The sequence below is a fragment of the Lygodium microphyllum genome, chromosome 15 (genome assembly GCF_053477565.2).
Source record: "Lygodium microphyllum isolate KBCC chromosome 15, Lygodium_microphyllum_v1.1.10, whole genome shotgun sequence".
NCBI lineage: Eukaryota > Viridiplantae > Streptophyta > Polypodiopsida > Schizaeales > Lygodiaceae > Lygodium > Lygodium microphyllum.
The window spans coordinates 126,046,037-126,063,211 of NC_141149.1; the positions used below are offsets into that span (position 1 = coordinate 126,046,037).

The 17,175-nt window shown below is 42.2% G+C and overlaps 1 protein-coding gene across 6 annotated transcripts in view; it reads right to left on the reverse strand.

Moving 5' to 3' along the window:
* The window catches only part of LOC148025029 (Pseudouridine synthase family protein), a 144,885-nt gene that overhangs the window by 24,836 nt on the left and 102,874 nt on the right, over positions 1-17,175 (reverse strand). For 4 of the 6 annotated variants that reach the window (XR_015693390.1, XM_087694725.1, XM_087694728.1 and 1 more), the window contains 2 exons: positions 3,602-3,719; positions 3,316-3,439 (listed from right to left, as the gene is read on the reverse strand). Coding sequence is in view for 4 of the 6 variants with exons in the window: in XM_087694725.1 (XP_087550851.1) it covers positions 3,316-3,439; positions 3,602-3,719 (242 nt within the window). In the remaining 2 variants the exon portion in view is untranslated. The remainder of the gene's footprint in view (positions 1-3,315; positions 3,440-3,601; positions 3,720-17,175) is intronic. The other 2 variants (XM_087694727.1, XR_015693391.1) reach the window with 2 other exon arrangements.

Genomic DNA, 17,175 nt, shown 5'->3' on the forward strand with positions numbered 1-17,175 from the left:
AGCTGAAAAGGCTTTGTATGGTTTGAAGCAAGCTCCACGAACTTGGTATGCAAAAATTGATGCCTTTTTACTCATCCAAGGGTTCATTAACAGCCCATCAAAGTCTACTCTTTACATATGCAAAAAGGGGGGATCCCTGCTGGTCATTGGTCTTTATGTAGATGATATTTTGCTTACAAGGACACATGTTAATCAAATTTCAGCATTCAAGGAAATTTTACAATAAACTTTTGATATGTCATATTTGGGGACTTTGCGTTACTATTTGGACATTAAATTTATTATGATGCTAGAGGCATTGGATTGTCAAAGCCCAGATATATTGGTAAACTCCTTGAGAGATTTGGCCTTCAGGATTGCAAGCCAGTGAGCACACCGATGGAGACTGGACTCAAGCTGTCTTTGCATGATTACAATGGTTTGTTTGACATTCATGCATATGCTCCAGCAGTTGGATGTCTCATTTATTTATGCAACACAAGGCCCAATATTCAGTTTGCAGTTTCAGCCCTGAGCAGATATATGCACAGCCCACACATGTCACATTGGCAAGCTGTGAAGCATGTTTTTCGTTACTTGCAAGGTACTAGGACTCTCGAATTACTTTATGCCAAAGGAGGACCAATGCAATAACATGCTTACAGTGATTCAGATTGGGCTGTGATTTTGATTCATGTCACTCTACAAATGGAAACTGTTTCTTCCTTGGCTCATCTTGTATTTCTTGAGATATTTGTTGATTGATCTTGATGTATCTGTCACAGAACCTACTCCTTTGTTTACTGATAGTTAGAGTGCCATTGAAGTGGCACGGAACCCAATGTTTCATGCTTGCACGAAACACATAGAGATCCACCATCACTTTGTCAAAGAGAGGCTACATGCAAGAGATATCAGCCTTGTCTACTGTCCTACCACCAGCAATGTGGCAAATATCTTCACCAAAGCACTTCCTCACGACAAATTTGAAGCATCCTACAATGCTTTAAATTTGATCTCCTTTGATGGATGATTCTCATATGCTAATTACTTTTCACTCCAAGGGGATTTGTTGGGTTTGACTCACACCTCCGCTCACAGAGGAGTGTCGGTAATCCGCAGTAGGACACTGGGGCACTGTTTTACTCTCCGTACAAGAGGTTTTTTTCCTCGGTCACATTATTTTCTATTTCGTGTGTTCATGTTACACAATTCGGTCACTTATCGTACTTATACCTTTCGAGTGTGAACGCACCTTAACAACCATAAGGTCTAAAGGTTGTACTTTGTACTTTCACTTACACACTTGGGTATTGCATCGTGTGTCAAATTGGGTCTTCACTCTCACTCTCTCTATTGTCTATTGTGTACTTTCAATTGAGAGCTACCATCTCCTATCTCACAAGCTCATGGCTGATCCCCTGCCTTGAGAGTTGTCTATTAGAGGCCAAAAATAAACCATCCAGTATGAGAGAACTATCGTACCACATGTTCATAATTTTGAACCACTAATATATCTCATCTCCAATGGTAACCCTAGCTTAAAGGCTTCCAATGACCTCAGGTTCCTATATGCTTATGCTTAAAGCCTTCATGGAGTCACGGTGCTCTATTCTTCAGCCCATAGCCAACCCATATCCAGTCCTTATCAATAGGGCTAGAGGGAAGAAACTATTGGTATGGAGGTTACAGTCTATTACACTTATACTTGGAGAACCATGAGAGGTTTGAGGTTAGATTTGCACCTCTCATCGTCAAAGCCTAGAGACCTGTTCATCTGGCCTTCATCAATTACCAGTGACCACAATCAAAGAGAAGAGGAGGCACCCCCTCTCTTACTTAGATCAAAGTTTGCCGACACCCTTGGCCAAACAACCCAGAGTCTCATAGATGCCAAAGTTATGGTAGATATAGTGACTAGGGGAGTCTCTCCCAAGTGGAGGACAAATACAACCACTTCATAGACTTGGATAAGTCTCTTCACCAAAGGAGACATCCTACTTGGGATGATTGTGACTAGCTAAGACATGATTTTCGCTTTCATGGTAGAGGATGGCAGCTGGATTCAAAGAGACAAGTTGGATAAGGTAAAGTTTATAAGCTGCTCTAGGTAGAGAATCGGAATTGCAGCGCACTGTGAGAGGAGATCATCTAGTGGGATCTAGGAGAGTGAATTTGGAGAGAGAGATTCCTTGACGGAGCATATGATGTAGCCTTCTTTAGCTAAACCACTAGGATTGGAAGGAGGATACGGATGAGCACAATCAATGCAAAAGTAACAACCACTCGTCAATGGCACATTCAAGGCATCTAAGGTCCCTTCTTGGCACACTTTTGGAGGGGACTGAATCAAGGTAACCGTAAAATATTTCACCCCCCGAAACATTGTGTTGCAACATGAAACCTTTCACCCTTCGGTGGGTCCTAAGTGAAATGCCATATGATACAACAGAATCGCACATTCAAAAGTAGGTTTTCTATAGAAATTGATTCTTCCTCAAGAGAGAAATGAATGTGCAAGACATTGCACACTGAAATATTTCATTGGTGAAACGCGTCTCGCATTTGATGCTTGGCAAAATGCATTTCATGTTTACCAAGGACTGAATGAAGCTTTAGGGGGGCGGGGTGGGCGGTGGGAGGGGGTGTGGTGTGGTGTGGGGGGGGAGAGATTGATTTTTCCTCAGAGAGAAATGAATGTGCAAAATGTTGCATACTGAAATATTTCATTGGTGAAACGTGTTTTGCATTTGAAGCTTGGCAAAACTCATTTCCTGGTTACCAAGGACTGAATGACAGCTTTAGCCCTAGGAAGATTTCTCACTTCCTAGGGTTTGTGGCTTACAGTTTACCAGTTGGCACATAGCTCATCACAACAGGGCCCCAATGGCATGTGCGAGATGCAGAGAGCTAGAGGAGATCCGAAGAGACTATCCATGGGTTTTTTTTGTGTGTTTGAGGGGTGGTGGTGGTGGTGATGGTGGTGTGCATCTGCATGTGTGTATGTGTGTGTGGGGTGGGTGGGTGGGCGGAATGTAGTGCTGTGTTTGAATTTCCTCCAAGGTGTCATTAATGGAATTTTCTTGTCTCTAGCGGAAAAAGAAAAGGAAAATGAACAGTTCTTAATCTGCACAGGAGGCTTCCTTTTTTTCCATCCCTCTTTTGGTTGGGAAGGATCTCTCACTTCTTTCTCATGGTGCTGCCTGCCATTTTGGTTATTTGAAGAAAAATGTTTATTCACAACCATGACAAAGCAGAGTCAGGATTTTCTGTCTTCACAAATATGATTATCATGCGGTTTTGTTTCAAATTTCCTTTATGAAAAGAACAAATTACCTGCAGGACAGAAAAAAGACAAACCCTGAAATTGGCATGATTGTAAAACAAGATTAGAATCCGGGGCCATCACATATTGGGGCTTCCGTGTTGTTTTCTGTACACTCAGTAATTCATCTACTACCTGCCAGTTCAAAGATCCCCATCTAGCATGTCTTATACACATGATTATTGCATTACCGTTCTACTGCAAAAAGTACCTAGAAAACAGAAAACCTGCAAGTCTATGAGTTTATTGATCACTTGTGTATAGGAGACATGATTTATGTTAGTGGCAGAGGCATACTGATGGACTCTCCTTTTGTTGCCCAATCATCAACAAAACGGCAACCATGCACCTCACTTGATGCCACAAAAATGCGGTCCCCTTGATATGAAACATCCATATTTCAGATTCATTCCATCTGCACAAACAAGATCACATCAATCTACAATTGTGATGACTTAGAATCTAGCAATAAACAATTCACTACTATCCACAAATTTGTAACTATTTACCAAAGCACATTTTTGAGATCAAGATTTGAGTGTAGACTGGTGTAAATTTGGTGTGTGTGTAGTAGCATGTCAACAATAGTTACAAGTGTGTTGGTCTCATAAAGGCTGTACAAAATTGTCTGCCAGTGGCCCTAAGGTTTGAGATGATGTTCTCAACTCTGTAAACGTTGTACCTTGTTACTCAAACATGTCAGTCCATTGTCAACAACTGCTCATGTACACTCTAGAAAAATGTCTGCCAGATGCTGTTGACCATTGGTTCGTTCAATGCTTTTCAAGTTATGCTTTTACTTCTATTCACTCTTTTATGTGATAATCTATCAGTGAGATGTAGCAGTACTCTCTCTCCCTCCCTACCTTGTCCCTGCCTGCTTTCCTCCCTCCCTGTCCCTCACACCCATAAAACTCTTTCTGCCCCCGTAAACATCATCATCTGCACACCTTGGTAAGCTTCAGCTGGTACAATGCCAGCATTTCTTTTCACCATAGTCTGCAACACCTTCCTATATAAAGTTCTACATACTTCAACTTGCTCCTTTGAATCCGTTGCACATATTTGCCTCTAGGCTTCTCAACATGAGATAAACCAGGTCAACGACCATCTGCCGCCTGGGCTGAGTACAAGAGCCCACTTCCTGGAGGATAGATAAAGGGTCTCAAGCTTGCAACTGTCACCTTATCTTGTGATGAGGACTGAGAAGGCAGGTTGCTTATAAAGCTGCAGCTTGCATGGCAGTAGAGTTGATTATTGGTACAGAACTGTTAAGGAGGCATGCCTTCACCTATTAGAGCTAGTCTTCACCAAAAGCCTGCACATCAGATCAAACTCCTGTTCAGTCTGCAGACCGCAACTCTCACTTCACACAGCTAGAATTATGCCACTTCACATCTCAACCTCGCATACAAAACTTGTTGTCTCCACTAGCTCACACATCTTGGACCAACCCACTAACCTACAATTCCATAAGTTGGGAAACATTGCACTCACTCTGGCCACATCAGGATTCGGTTCTAGACTGAAAAATATTTTTGGCCATATGAGCAAGAAAAGCCTTGTCCTTTGAGAAGTCCATTCTAGAACATCTGATAGTAGCTAGAGGTTATTTATATGGACAAAAATGGTTGACAGTTGTCAATTTTTGGTCCAAGCTTATGCTAATGATTCCTTTTTCTGCCCTAAAAAATGATGAGCTAGAGATAGGGAGCCTTGAAATTTTTGGACTAGATGCTAGCACTGAAGCTCTATTATGTTTAGGGATTGATGTTGGACTTCGTGCCTTTGCAGGTCCTTCAAGATCCAACTTAAACTTGCAGAGGGTAACAAGATTATTGGATGGGGAAAATCATTCCTTATCTTAAGCATCCATATTTAGAGCAGTATTACCACCAAGGCAAAGTGATCTAATGGAGTAAGGATTATCACATTACTAAGTAGCAAGACCAATCTTTTACGTGGGATATTAAGGTCTATTTTCACCACTACCATAGGGTTCTTGCTAGCATTCCCATTTAATTTTCAAAAATCCACAATGCTTCAAATGCCTTGGAAAAAAATGGTATCATTTACTTTGGCCTTGCAAAATTCTTGTCGACCATACTATTCGTCATTTGGGAGATCTTTCGAGAGAGAGTATATCTTTGAAGCAAATGACTAAATGGATTATCCAATAACTACATATTAAACAAACTAATGCAAATTTTTACCATGACCTTCATTTATTTAGTCCGGACAATTATCATGGCTTACATAAAAATTCTCTTGTCACTTAGTATGTGGAAAAAAGTTGATACTTATGATCTAACGTGCACGGCAAAAGAGGTATTTGGAAAACCAAGACGAGCAAGAAGGTTCTTGGATATTCATATGTTGGACATGAAAGCTTAATTGTTGGTGTTGAATTTGTGCAACAAAGGTAGCCTTGGGACTCTCAAAAGTTAAGATGTCTATAATGACCTTTAGAAATTGAACAATGTTGTGAAGGCAAAATTTTGATTATAGGTTAAAAAAGAATCGGGTTGATCTAAAATGAACAATTACACAACCTCAGCAACCTCTCTTTGTGTGTCCTCAAAGTACACATGGGAACAAAAATTTTGAGACAAGTCTAACTATCAAAGAGCCAAAGCACTTGCTTCCTTGCAAAGAAAAGGAATCACTTATATAAAAGATGAGGTGGATGATGATGGATATATGATTTTCTTTGTCAGTAAGTTTGTACATTCTGGTTTAGGCATCCATTACAGGTCAGTTTGGAGGAAAATTCAAGAGCTCATAAGACTTGTTAAGGAAGTTCCTTTACTCAATTCACATTTTAGGGCTGGCCAATAGGAATTTGCAACATAATTTACCAGGTCTTTGAAGATGATGATTGCTAAATTTGTTGATTGTCATAGTATTTCTTCTCTTAAGGGTTAGTTATTTATGGCTTTCCCTTGCTCCTCCATTGTTCCATCATTGCTTTCATTTTTTATTTTCCCTCTTGCCATTGTTTTCAACAATTGGTATCAAATCCTTTGTTCCATTCCACCTTGCAACCCTCTCCTGCACAAGTATCAAACTCTTCAGATTGTTGTGAATCATGATGTTTGAGGTGAATTTAGGGATTTTGCAGCCTATTTCACAAAAAACATGCATTTTGGACTCTAAAGCAGTTATTAGGTGTTTTTCGTAACCCTTCTGGCTGCTTTGCTACAATTGGTCATTGATTCCTGCACATTCCAACTTCCAACTACAAATTCCAGTTTCAAATTAACTCTTCTTGCTCTCAATGTCTTTTTTACACTATACCAATTTTTTCCAATGTGCAACATCAATTACAACAATTCTACAGCACTCATTCTCACATTGGAAGCGTATGTACTACTTCTGAAAGTAGGGTAGGGTCATCTATGTCCGATGGGTAAGATGCACCTTCCAACCCATCTAGTCCATTATAGCCCATCCGATGCCACACGAGCTCATCCAATGGACTGCCCCCCCTCTCTCTCTCTCTCCCCCAATCAGTAGTTATACTAAAGTCACAAACTGAGTACAAAAGTCAGATCAGAAAAGAGATACAAAATCACGGCAAAGAAGTAAAAGAAATTGTTGTATGCCAAGGAACTAAATCCTCTCTCAAGACAACAACTTCATGCTAAAGAAGTTCTGGCTGCCAATGTAGAAGACCCTTGATTCTCACAACATGGCTTTGAATGCCCACAACAAAGTCGAAGATAAAAGCATTCTGAGTGACCCGACTATGTCAGCAACCCCAAAATCTGAAAATTGACGGCACTTACTAGGATCGATATAGAGTACAGGACAGATTGAGTGCAAAGAGAAGAGTGAGTTGGAGTGAGTGCACAACACAATCAATATTTTCATACAATGGCGGGGTGTACCACTTTAGGTTTAGATAATATATAAAGTACAAGAGGATAGGGGTACATTCACACCCGAACACCGTAAAAGGCACGGTAAGCCTTTATTCCCAACAACCTCCCACCTAAAGACAATGTGCTTGAAGGTAGAGAAAAGAATCAACTAACTCTATGTATGTACAAAGCTGAAATACACATATAATATCCAACCCCCATCATCTAGCGGCAATGAGCAAACCGCTCTGCTGGAAGACCCTTCGTGAGAAGGTCTGCAAGGTTATCATCAGTATGTACCTTGACAAGCTCAATACTCTTGCTATCAAGTACATCCCTGATAAAATGATGCTTCACCTGTATGTGCTTTATCTTTGCGTGAAAGATAGGATTCCGTGCTAGCATTATAGCACTCTAACTGTCATAATGGAGAATAGAAACCTTTATAATACCAAGCTCTCTCACTAGATGTGAAAGCCATAAAGCCTCTTTGCATGCCTCAGAGGCAACCACATACTCTGCCTCTGTAGTAAACAATGCAATGCACTTTTGCAACCTGGATATCCAAGAGACTGCTCCACCTATGAACGTGAACGCATATCTTGAAGTAGACTTCCTACAGTCAAGATGACTAGCATAGTTTGCATCCATAAAGCCAACAATAGATGACTTTGGCTTATCAAAGCATATACACAAATCCTTTGTGCCCTTAAGGTATCTCATGATACCCTTCACTGCTTTCCAATGCTTTTTGCTAGGATATGCCATGTATCTGCTAACCACTCCCACCACAAATGCAATGTCAAGACATGTAGCAACCATAGCGTACATCAAGCTACCAACAGCTGAAGCATCAGGTATCTTGGTCATTTCAGTCTTTCCATCGTTAGATGTAGAGCTATCATCTACACTAAGTTTCACATATGAAAGTAATGGTACACCAATGGCTTCCCCCCCCTCCATATTGAAACGCGCCAAAACCTCAATGACATACTCTTACTTTAACAGATAAAGAAGACCCTTCGATCTATCCCTCAATATATGCATGCCAAAAATATAATTGGCCTCACCAAGATCCTTCATATCAAAGCTATTGTGTAAATTCTGCTTCAAAGAGTCCAAGGCATGAACATCCCTGCCTGCAATCAGCATGTCATCCACATACAAAACCAAGAGGTTGTCATCTCCTATCTTCTTGGTGTATAAGCAATGATCAACTTGAGAGCAATGGAATCCCTTCAAACCATCTGCTATTTCCCCTTTGCAACAAAACCCTCAAGCTGCTGCATATAGATCTCCTCATGCAAATCACCATGTAAAAAAGTTATTTTTACATCCATCTATATGAGTTCCATATCTTCAAATGCGACCAAGCCCAAGATGGTTCGCAAAGTAGTCATTTTGACTACAAAATTGGATTTTGCAAAGTACAGGCTAATCGCTCACTCTATGCATGTGAGAGTGATGTAGGTATTATGGTCATTATTGTATATATGGATGATTTGTTCATTGTGGATGATAGTGAGATAGAAATTGACAATGTGAAGGGTCTCCTGAAGACTAAATTTGAGATTAAGAATTTGGGAGAGCTACGCTACTTTCTTGGCATTGAGATAAATAGGACTCCAGAGAATATCTGGTTTTCACAGAGACAGTATGCATTGGATATATTGAAGAATTATTGTACGGTTGATTGTAAGCCTACTTCTATACCTTTGGATGTTAATGCTAAGCTTATTGCATATAAGGGTGACTTGATTGAGGATGTCACTATCTATTGGAAGATTATGGGTGGCCTTATTTATTTAATCATCTCTAGGCCAAACCTAAACTACACGGTTAGGAGATTCAATTTATATAACTTCCATTAAAGCCATACTTGGATGTAGTGTGGCATACATTGTGCTATGTCAAGTTCACATTGGATTATGCCTTATTTTATGGTGCAAGCAAAAGATTTCATCAAAATCAATTCCATGTTCATACTTGTACCCTTTAGCAACCAATCGTGCCTTGTACTTTCGCAAAGAACTAGAAGTGATTTTCATTTTGTAAACCCATTTGCATGGTAGCACTTTTTGCCCTTTAGGCAAATGCACCAAATCCCAAGTGCCATTTTTTATGAGAGATTCCATCTTTGACAGTATTGCCTTATGCCATTTCTTGCTGTCTGTTCTGTCCATTGCTTCCTGGAAGCATGATGGCTCATCATAATCTATCAAGATGACATAATCAGCCACATAATTGACACCATGAACAAACCTATTTAGCTGTCTTTGCACTCTAGTCGACCTACGGACCCAATAGTCAAGATTTGCTCGTTGTTCACCCTACAAATCTGCATTAACAACTTGTTCTTCTTCAGGTTCAGCATGCTGTACAGCCGGTTCTGGTTGTTCCAAAGGCATCTATTCTTGCTAAAGTTATGGTACATCAATGGCAATATCTTGCTAATCATTTTCAGCATCATTCCTTGCAATTTCAGGGTCATTTACAGCAAGTATTTGCTGCTGTCCAACAGGCATTCTTTGTTGTCCCATCGGTACATCTTCCCGGAGTACAACCCTTCTAACTTCCTCAATCTTTTCAGGTTGTTTGTGCCTGCGATCTTCCCGGAAGATAACATCACTGCAGCGTACAATTTTCCTTTTTTCGGGATCCCATAACCTATACCCCATTTCACCCTCATCACCATGTCCTAGGAGAATACATTTATGGGACTTTGGCTGAAGTTTGTTAAGTTCTTCCTTGTGAATGTGCACAAATGCCTCGCAACCAAACACTCTCAAGTAAGCATACAAAGGTGGCTTTCCAGACCACGCTTCTTGAGGGACTGCCCCTCCTCCCCCAAGACCTATTTGGTAATAGATTAATCAAGTGTACGGCTGTCTGAACAGCCTCTATCCAAAATCCATAAGGTAAAGCAGCATGTGACAGCATTCTACGAACCCTCTCTTGAATGGTCTTGTTCATACACTCTACAACACCATTTTGGGGTGGATTGTGAGAGGCGGTAAGCTCCCTTTTAATCCCTTTGTTGTCACAAAAGTCCTGAAAGGCTTTGGACACATATTCCCCACCCTCGTCAAAGCGAAGACACTTTAATGTCTTTCTGGTCTGATTTTCAGCAAGTGCCAAGAATTTTTTAAATTTATCAAAGGCCTCGTCTTTACCCCATGACAAATTGGATAAACCCATACTTTGTGTATGGCATCATCAACAAAAGTGATGAAATACTTCTTTCCCCCCTAGAGACAACCCTGGCATCTGACATACATCTAAATGTGCCAACTCTAAGGGTGAAGACTTTAGAGAGAGATTTCTTATGTGACGTTTGAGCATACTTACCATAAATACAATGATCACATTGTTCAAAATCAACATACTTCAAAGACGGCAAATAACCCAAGCGAGAAAGCAGTTTCATTCTAGTTTGGCTCATGTGTCCCAACCGGGTATACCACAAAGAAACACTTGGCTACTCGGTTATGGCAACTACATGGACATGCACGCTAGATACATACAAAGGATACAAAGTATCACTTTTACAACCCTTGGCAACAATGCAAGAGCCCTTACAAATTTTCCATTTGCTATCCCCAAAGGTAGTATGATAGCCTTCGTCATCTAGCTACCCTATGCTTATCAAGCTCTTTTTGAGCTAAGGTACATGCCTCACATTATGCAAAATAAACACGGAGCCAGGCTGAAACTCCAATTTCACACTGCCAATACCTGCAATTTTACATGCATAGTCAACCCCTAAGTGGACAGCACCACATGCACCACCATTGTAGTCAAAAAACCACTCATGATGTGGTGTGGCATGAAAAAACGCACCTGAATCAAGTATCCAAGTATGCATATCATCATCAGAATCTGCAATCAATGCATGTGCACTCAAAGAAGAAGCAAGAAGTACATCACTGTCACTGTCATTCTCATGAGTGACTACATTTACCTCCTCTATCTTCACACTACTTTTCTTTGCAGGTTGGTTGTCCACTTTCTCAGTCTTGTTGTCTTCAGTGTTTTTTATTTTGTCTCTCTCTTTCTTCAATTGAAAACAATCCCGTTTGTAGTGCCCTTTTCTGCCACAATGATGACACTCCACATTTTTGCCATGACACTTACTGCATGCTCTATTTTCAGAACTGCCCTTTTTCCAAAATCTGCCCTTAGCGTGCAATGCATTAGAAGACTTGTTTGCTAATTTATTTTGCCTGTTGAGTTCTTCCATCAACAAAGAACTCTCCACATCAAAATATAACAGCTGAGCATTTGAGTTACTCAAAGCTGTCTTGAAAGTATCCCAACTTTCAAGCAAAGTGCGTAGCAATAAAGTAGCCTTGAACTCATCATTAATATGGAAATCCAAAGCAATTAGCTAACTGAAAATTGAGTTGAACTCATTCAAATGTACAGGCATGGCTGTACCTTCCTTCATGCGAAGGTCCATCAACTTTTACAACCAATAAATCTTGCTAGTTGCACTCTTTTGAGCATACAATTCCTCAAGTCTTTGCCACATTTCATATGCAAAATTCAGCTTCTCAATGTTAAAGGGCAAGTTTTCTAACACTACGAGCTCTATGGTAGAGTGTGCAAGCTCATCCAAATCATCCCACTCCTCTTGTTCAATATCTGCCAATCTTATTCTCTTTGCTTTGATAGGCTTCACCTGTTTCTTCTGCACCAAGACATTGTAGCATTGTTTTTGCCATATTGCAAAATTGTGTGCACCCTCAAGCTTCTTGATGTGCAAAAGGTTGCTGCTGTCACTGTTTCCAGCCATGATTTCCAGCTCTAAATTGACTCAAACGTCAGCCAATGCAAGCTCAAATGTCACATAAATGACCCCAGTACGCTGTAAGTACCAACCAGCAGTGAAAATCAAGAAACTGCAGAAATTTCAGATCTACAAATTGATTTCTAGAATTAGAGAATGTCTACTGCTGCACTCCACAATCAATTACAGCCAGATTTATACGCCGATGTACCAATTGCATGTGAAATTTTTTAAATATGTACCAATTTTTTTAAATATGCACCAAATATGTACCAATTTAAATCATGGTTTCGTGACGGTGTTGACCTACCTCCTATAGCATGCCTCCTATCGCGTGATCTGTGCCCACCTCGTCACGCCTAACCTATCCAACCCGTTGCCTACTCACCTAACCTGTCGCAGTTGGCTGTTGTCGCAACTCACGGCTGACTTTCGAGATCGTCGCTACTGACGCCTGACTCACACCACGCATCCAGGCCGTGACGCCTAACTCATGCTTGATTTGTCCGGTCAAAAAATGACCTATCGACTATCTCGATCGGTCAGCCTGGTCAAAAAACGACCACCTGCCTAGGGAAGCGTGCACACCTATGCCGCAGCATTGATACTAGTTTTTTAGCAAAGTGCGCGAGGATCGAGACGCGATGCTATGGTTCGCACAGTGAGAGTGCAGAGTAGAGAGAGAGAGAGAGAGAGAGAGAGAGTGTGTGTGTGTGTGTGCACAAGACTCGATGTGGATACAATCTCAAAAGTACAACTTTAGGTTCTTGATAATATATATATAGTACATGTGTAAGGGTGCGTGTATACCCGAACAATGTAACAAGCACCGTGACCCTTTATTCCTAACAACCACAATCTTTCCTACTTCACCACAACTCTTGTATTAAAGGGCACACAAAACATCCCATTGATTATCGTGCAAGTTGCCCCACATGTCATGTTGCTTGTGGCGTGAGCACATTCCAAACAGCAATTCTCATATGTAACTAGGAACAAAATTAGACCCGAGGCTCTTTATCCCTCAATTTAATATTTTTTTCTTGCTAACATCTCAAGAGTTCCCTCATCAAAGAAATCAACCAACACTACAAATGAGTTTAGACATTGACTTGCCAATTTGGAGGTAATCATTCCCTTCTTTGGGGTGGACCATGGATCACAATGATCCCATGGAGACATCACCTTACCTTGTGTATCAAAGGCAAGTGTAGCCAGAGGGTCTTTAAAATGGTCCACAGGGGTTTTCACACACAGAAGGATTCCAAGGGGCAAAGGAGACCATGTCATTAGATGCACCATGGGTGACTTATCTTTTCATCACACAATCGTGGGTAGGGCCAAACTTAGTATTCAAGATATCCACATCAATCATTTTGCTTCTTTTAGAGCGAACATCCACCCAACCCTTGTTTTGGTTAATCCAAAGACTCCATAGGCTTTTTCCCCTTGTCTACATTTATCCATGATGGAGCCTCATGTCCTAAAGGCTTTCAACCATAAGATCCTCCTCAACAACCAAGGCAATCACTATTAGAAAGTCATTTCCTGGACAGTTGGTGTACGGCAATCCACGTCAGCAATACGGCGGGGCACAGGTACAGTCGGCCAGATTTACTGCAGTCAGCTGCATTTAATGCAGCCGACCTGCTCCAATTATTTCCTTATTTTCAGCTATTTATAGCCGGTTTCGTGGCTCACTCCAGTATTCATTATTCACATTCTGATCTTGGGATCTGTTGGCTGAGACAGACTATTCTCAAGCTGACGGAGATCGAGGTTATCAAGTCGGAGACATACGCAGATATTTCCTTTACCCCCTTGTGTATTTCTACACTCTTATACAGCATACTACATCGCAGAATTTCTGCGTTTACACTGTCTCCTTCTCTCTCTCTCTCTCTCTCTCTCTCTCTCCTCTCTATGTTCACTCTCTCTCAGTCTGTCCTACACTTCCGCATCGCTGCACTCTGACATGGTATCAGAGCGGTGAAGATGGACTAACTGAGGGCTGAACCTATCTGAAGAGGAGATTTCAGCGCGACACAAGGCTGCATTTCCAGGTTTCGAGGGCGAGCGGGAGGGCTGTGCATCGGATCAGGGTTGAAGCGAGCATGGGCGTGCAGGAAAGGAGTCTAATCGGTGAATTTGCTGCAGGTTATTGCTGTTCGAAGGGGAGGAAGGCTGCATTTGAGGCCTTGCATTGCAGATTTTACCTTTTCATCGCCTCCGATGGGTGAAGAAGGTTCGGGCAGCGGAGGAATCAGTCCTAGAAGGCTGCGTTTTCACAGTCAGAGGGGGTTGCTTTTACATTTGTGCAAGTATTGCAGGTTAGCATGTCTACAGAGACTGATTTGGAGTTACAGGCGATCATGGACAGGAAGGTGCATATCCTACAAGCTCTTCCAATAGATCAAAAGCTTGATGGCGACAATTACTGCATCTGGCGCGTGATGATGTTGGTCATTTTAGAGTCTTATGATTTGGCGAAACTAGTGATGAAGGAGATTAACAAGCCCTTGGTGAGGAATGAGTCCAAACTCTCTTCCAATGCTCGTGTGGAGTTTACCAAGGCCCAGTCTCATTGGGATAAACTAAATGCGAGGATTCGATCTTTTCTGTTTCTGTCTTGCACCACAGGCGTGATAGCTCACATCGAGCACTTCACGGTGGCTCGTGAGATATGGCTAGAGCTTGACCAGATATACAACTGGATGACCCTAATAAAGAGGGTTTCTTTGGAGGTGCAGATGCGGACTTTGTCTGTGAATAAGTCTTCTTCTCTTCGGGAACACATCAACAAGCTTCGGCAGCTTCGGATGCAAGTTCAAAATGCAAGGAAGCCTATTTCCTCCAAAGACATGGCGATCACCTTACTATCCCAGTTGCCACCACAATTCGGTACTTTTTATTCCGCTCTTATTGCTTCAGGGCAGGAGTCAACTCTTCGATAAGAAGAGTTGGTTCCTATGGTCTTGAACCAGGAGGAACAATTGAAGGGACAGAATGCTTCCAAATCGGAGGCATTGGTTGGTTAAGCCTCTCAGAAGAAGAGAAATGACCAAAAGAAGAAGGAGGACAACAAATCCAAGAAGGACAAGGAGAAGAAATCAACTTGCCATATTTGTGGTAAGACCGGTCACTGAAAGAAGGATTGCCCCAACAAAGACAATATGAATACTAAGAAGAAGGACACGAAGGACTCTAGAGTGGTGGCTGCACCCTCATCAGCTACTTTTCTACACTTAGCAGTCATTGAGGACTTTACACCGACAACTTCTGATGCTGCGATGACAGCTCCCCATGCTCAAGAGTGGATTGTGAACAGTGGTGCCTCACGGCACATGACTCCTTCTTCCGTTGATGTTGCCCATTTGTGACCTTCGCATGGGTAGATTCTCATTGGAGACAGCTCTTTTGTATCTATTGCTGCGCGGGATGAGATACAGCTTATTCCATATGGACGTGGTAGTACCCACATCTCTGAGGTGTTGCATGTGCCAGGATTGGGGTATCATTTACTTTTGGTTCATAAGATTTGTGCTCTTGGCCTCTTGGTGGAGTTTGACAGTGATACTGTTGGAGTCCTTGATCATGGATTGAGAAAGGTTCTCTCTGCAGGATATGAGGAGAATGGAGTCTACAAATTGAAGTCTTCTTCAGCTCTTACTTCTCTTCTTTTTACTTCTCAAACACAGTCCGAGCTATGGCATGCTCGGTTTGGCCACCTGAACTACGAGTACCTTCGGAAGGCGTCACAGGGTCATTTGTCGGAGGCTTGCCAAACATAGTGGTGAGCCATCATCCATGTGTCTCCTGCATTCGTGGGAAACTGCATCGAGATGCGATTCCCAACAGAGCTTCTAGGCAGTCTACTTCACCCATGGAGCTTGTATCTATGGATCTTTGTGGCCCGATGAGGACCGAGTCCCTAAAGGGGAGCTTGTACTTCATGTTGATCGTAGATGACTACAACAGGATGGCTTGGGCCTATTTCTTGACTTTGAAGTCGGAGGCTTTCTCTCATTTCAAGGATTGGCTTCTTTTTTAAGAGAACCGTTCTGGTCGGCGACTGACGGCCTTGCGTTCAGACAAGGGAGGTGAATTTATGTCTAATGAGTTTGCTCGTTTTTTTGAAGATGCATTCACTAGGAGTTTGCTAACACCAACACTCCCCAAGAGAATGAAATTTTGAAGCGGAAAAACCGAAGTGTGATCGAGATGGCACGCACCATGATGGAGCACCACAAGACACCTCAGTTTCAGTGGGCCGAGGCAATGGCTACCGCAGTTCACATCCTTAATCGATCTCCCACTTCGGCCGTTGAGAGGATGATACCTTTTGAGACTTACTTCAAGACTAAGCCTGATGTCTCTTATTTCAGGATCTTTGGGTGTGACGCTTATGTATACATTCCGAAGACACAGTGTGATAAGTTCGAGGCGGCTTTCCCGATGACAGGTTTTTGTTGGCTATAGCTCCCAATCCCAAGGTTATCATTTGTTTGATCCCGTTAAGCGGGATGTCTACACGAGCCGAGATGTGCGGTTCGTGGAAGTACCGGCCACAAAGGGGGGTGAGGACCACCCTATCCTTGGAGATCCACGGGAGAGTTGGGCTCCCGAGACAGTTTCTTTGGAGCCAGAGCCTCTTGATGGAGATTCTTCTTCGAATTCAGAGTCTTCTCTTCCACCGACCATCCCCGAGGAGCTTCCGCCAGTGGATGTTCCTAAGTCTTTAGCAGATGGAGAGCGACTGGGAGAGGTTCGTCCTCCTCCTCGTTGGGCCCGTGACACTCTCTGAGATTCAGGGATCGAGGGGGTCCCTGAGAAGTAGGAACCGCATGATGGACCGCGACGGTCACGGAGGAACCAAGCACATTCTTCGGAGCTTGTCTGCTCCAACTATTATTTACTGACCCGTGTTATGCAGGATCGAGAGCTCACTTCAGTGAAGGAGGCTTTGCAGTCTGATCATTGGCGGAAGGCCATGGAAGCCGAGTTGGAGGCTATTGAGAGGAATGGCACTTGGTCTCTTGTGCCTCGTCCATCTCACAAGAAGATGATTGGTGTCAAGTGGATCTTCAAGACCAAGTACCTTAGTGATGGTTCTTTGGACAAGCACAAGGCTCGCGTTGTTGCTAAAGGTTTTGCTCAGCGCCCAGGCATTAATTTCCAAGATTATCACAGAGTATTGTCAATTTGAACATTACTTCAAA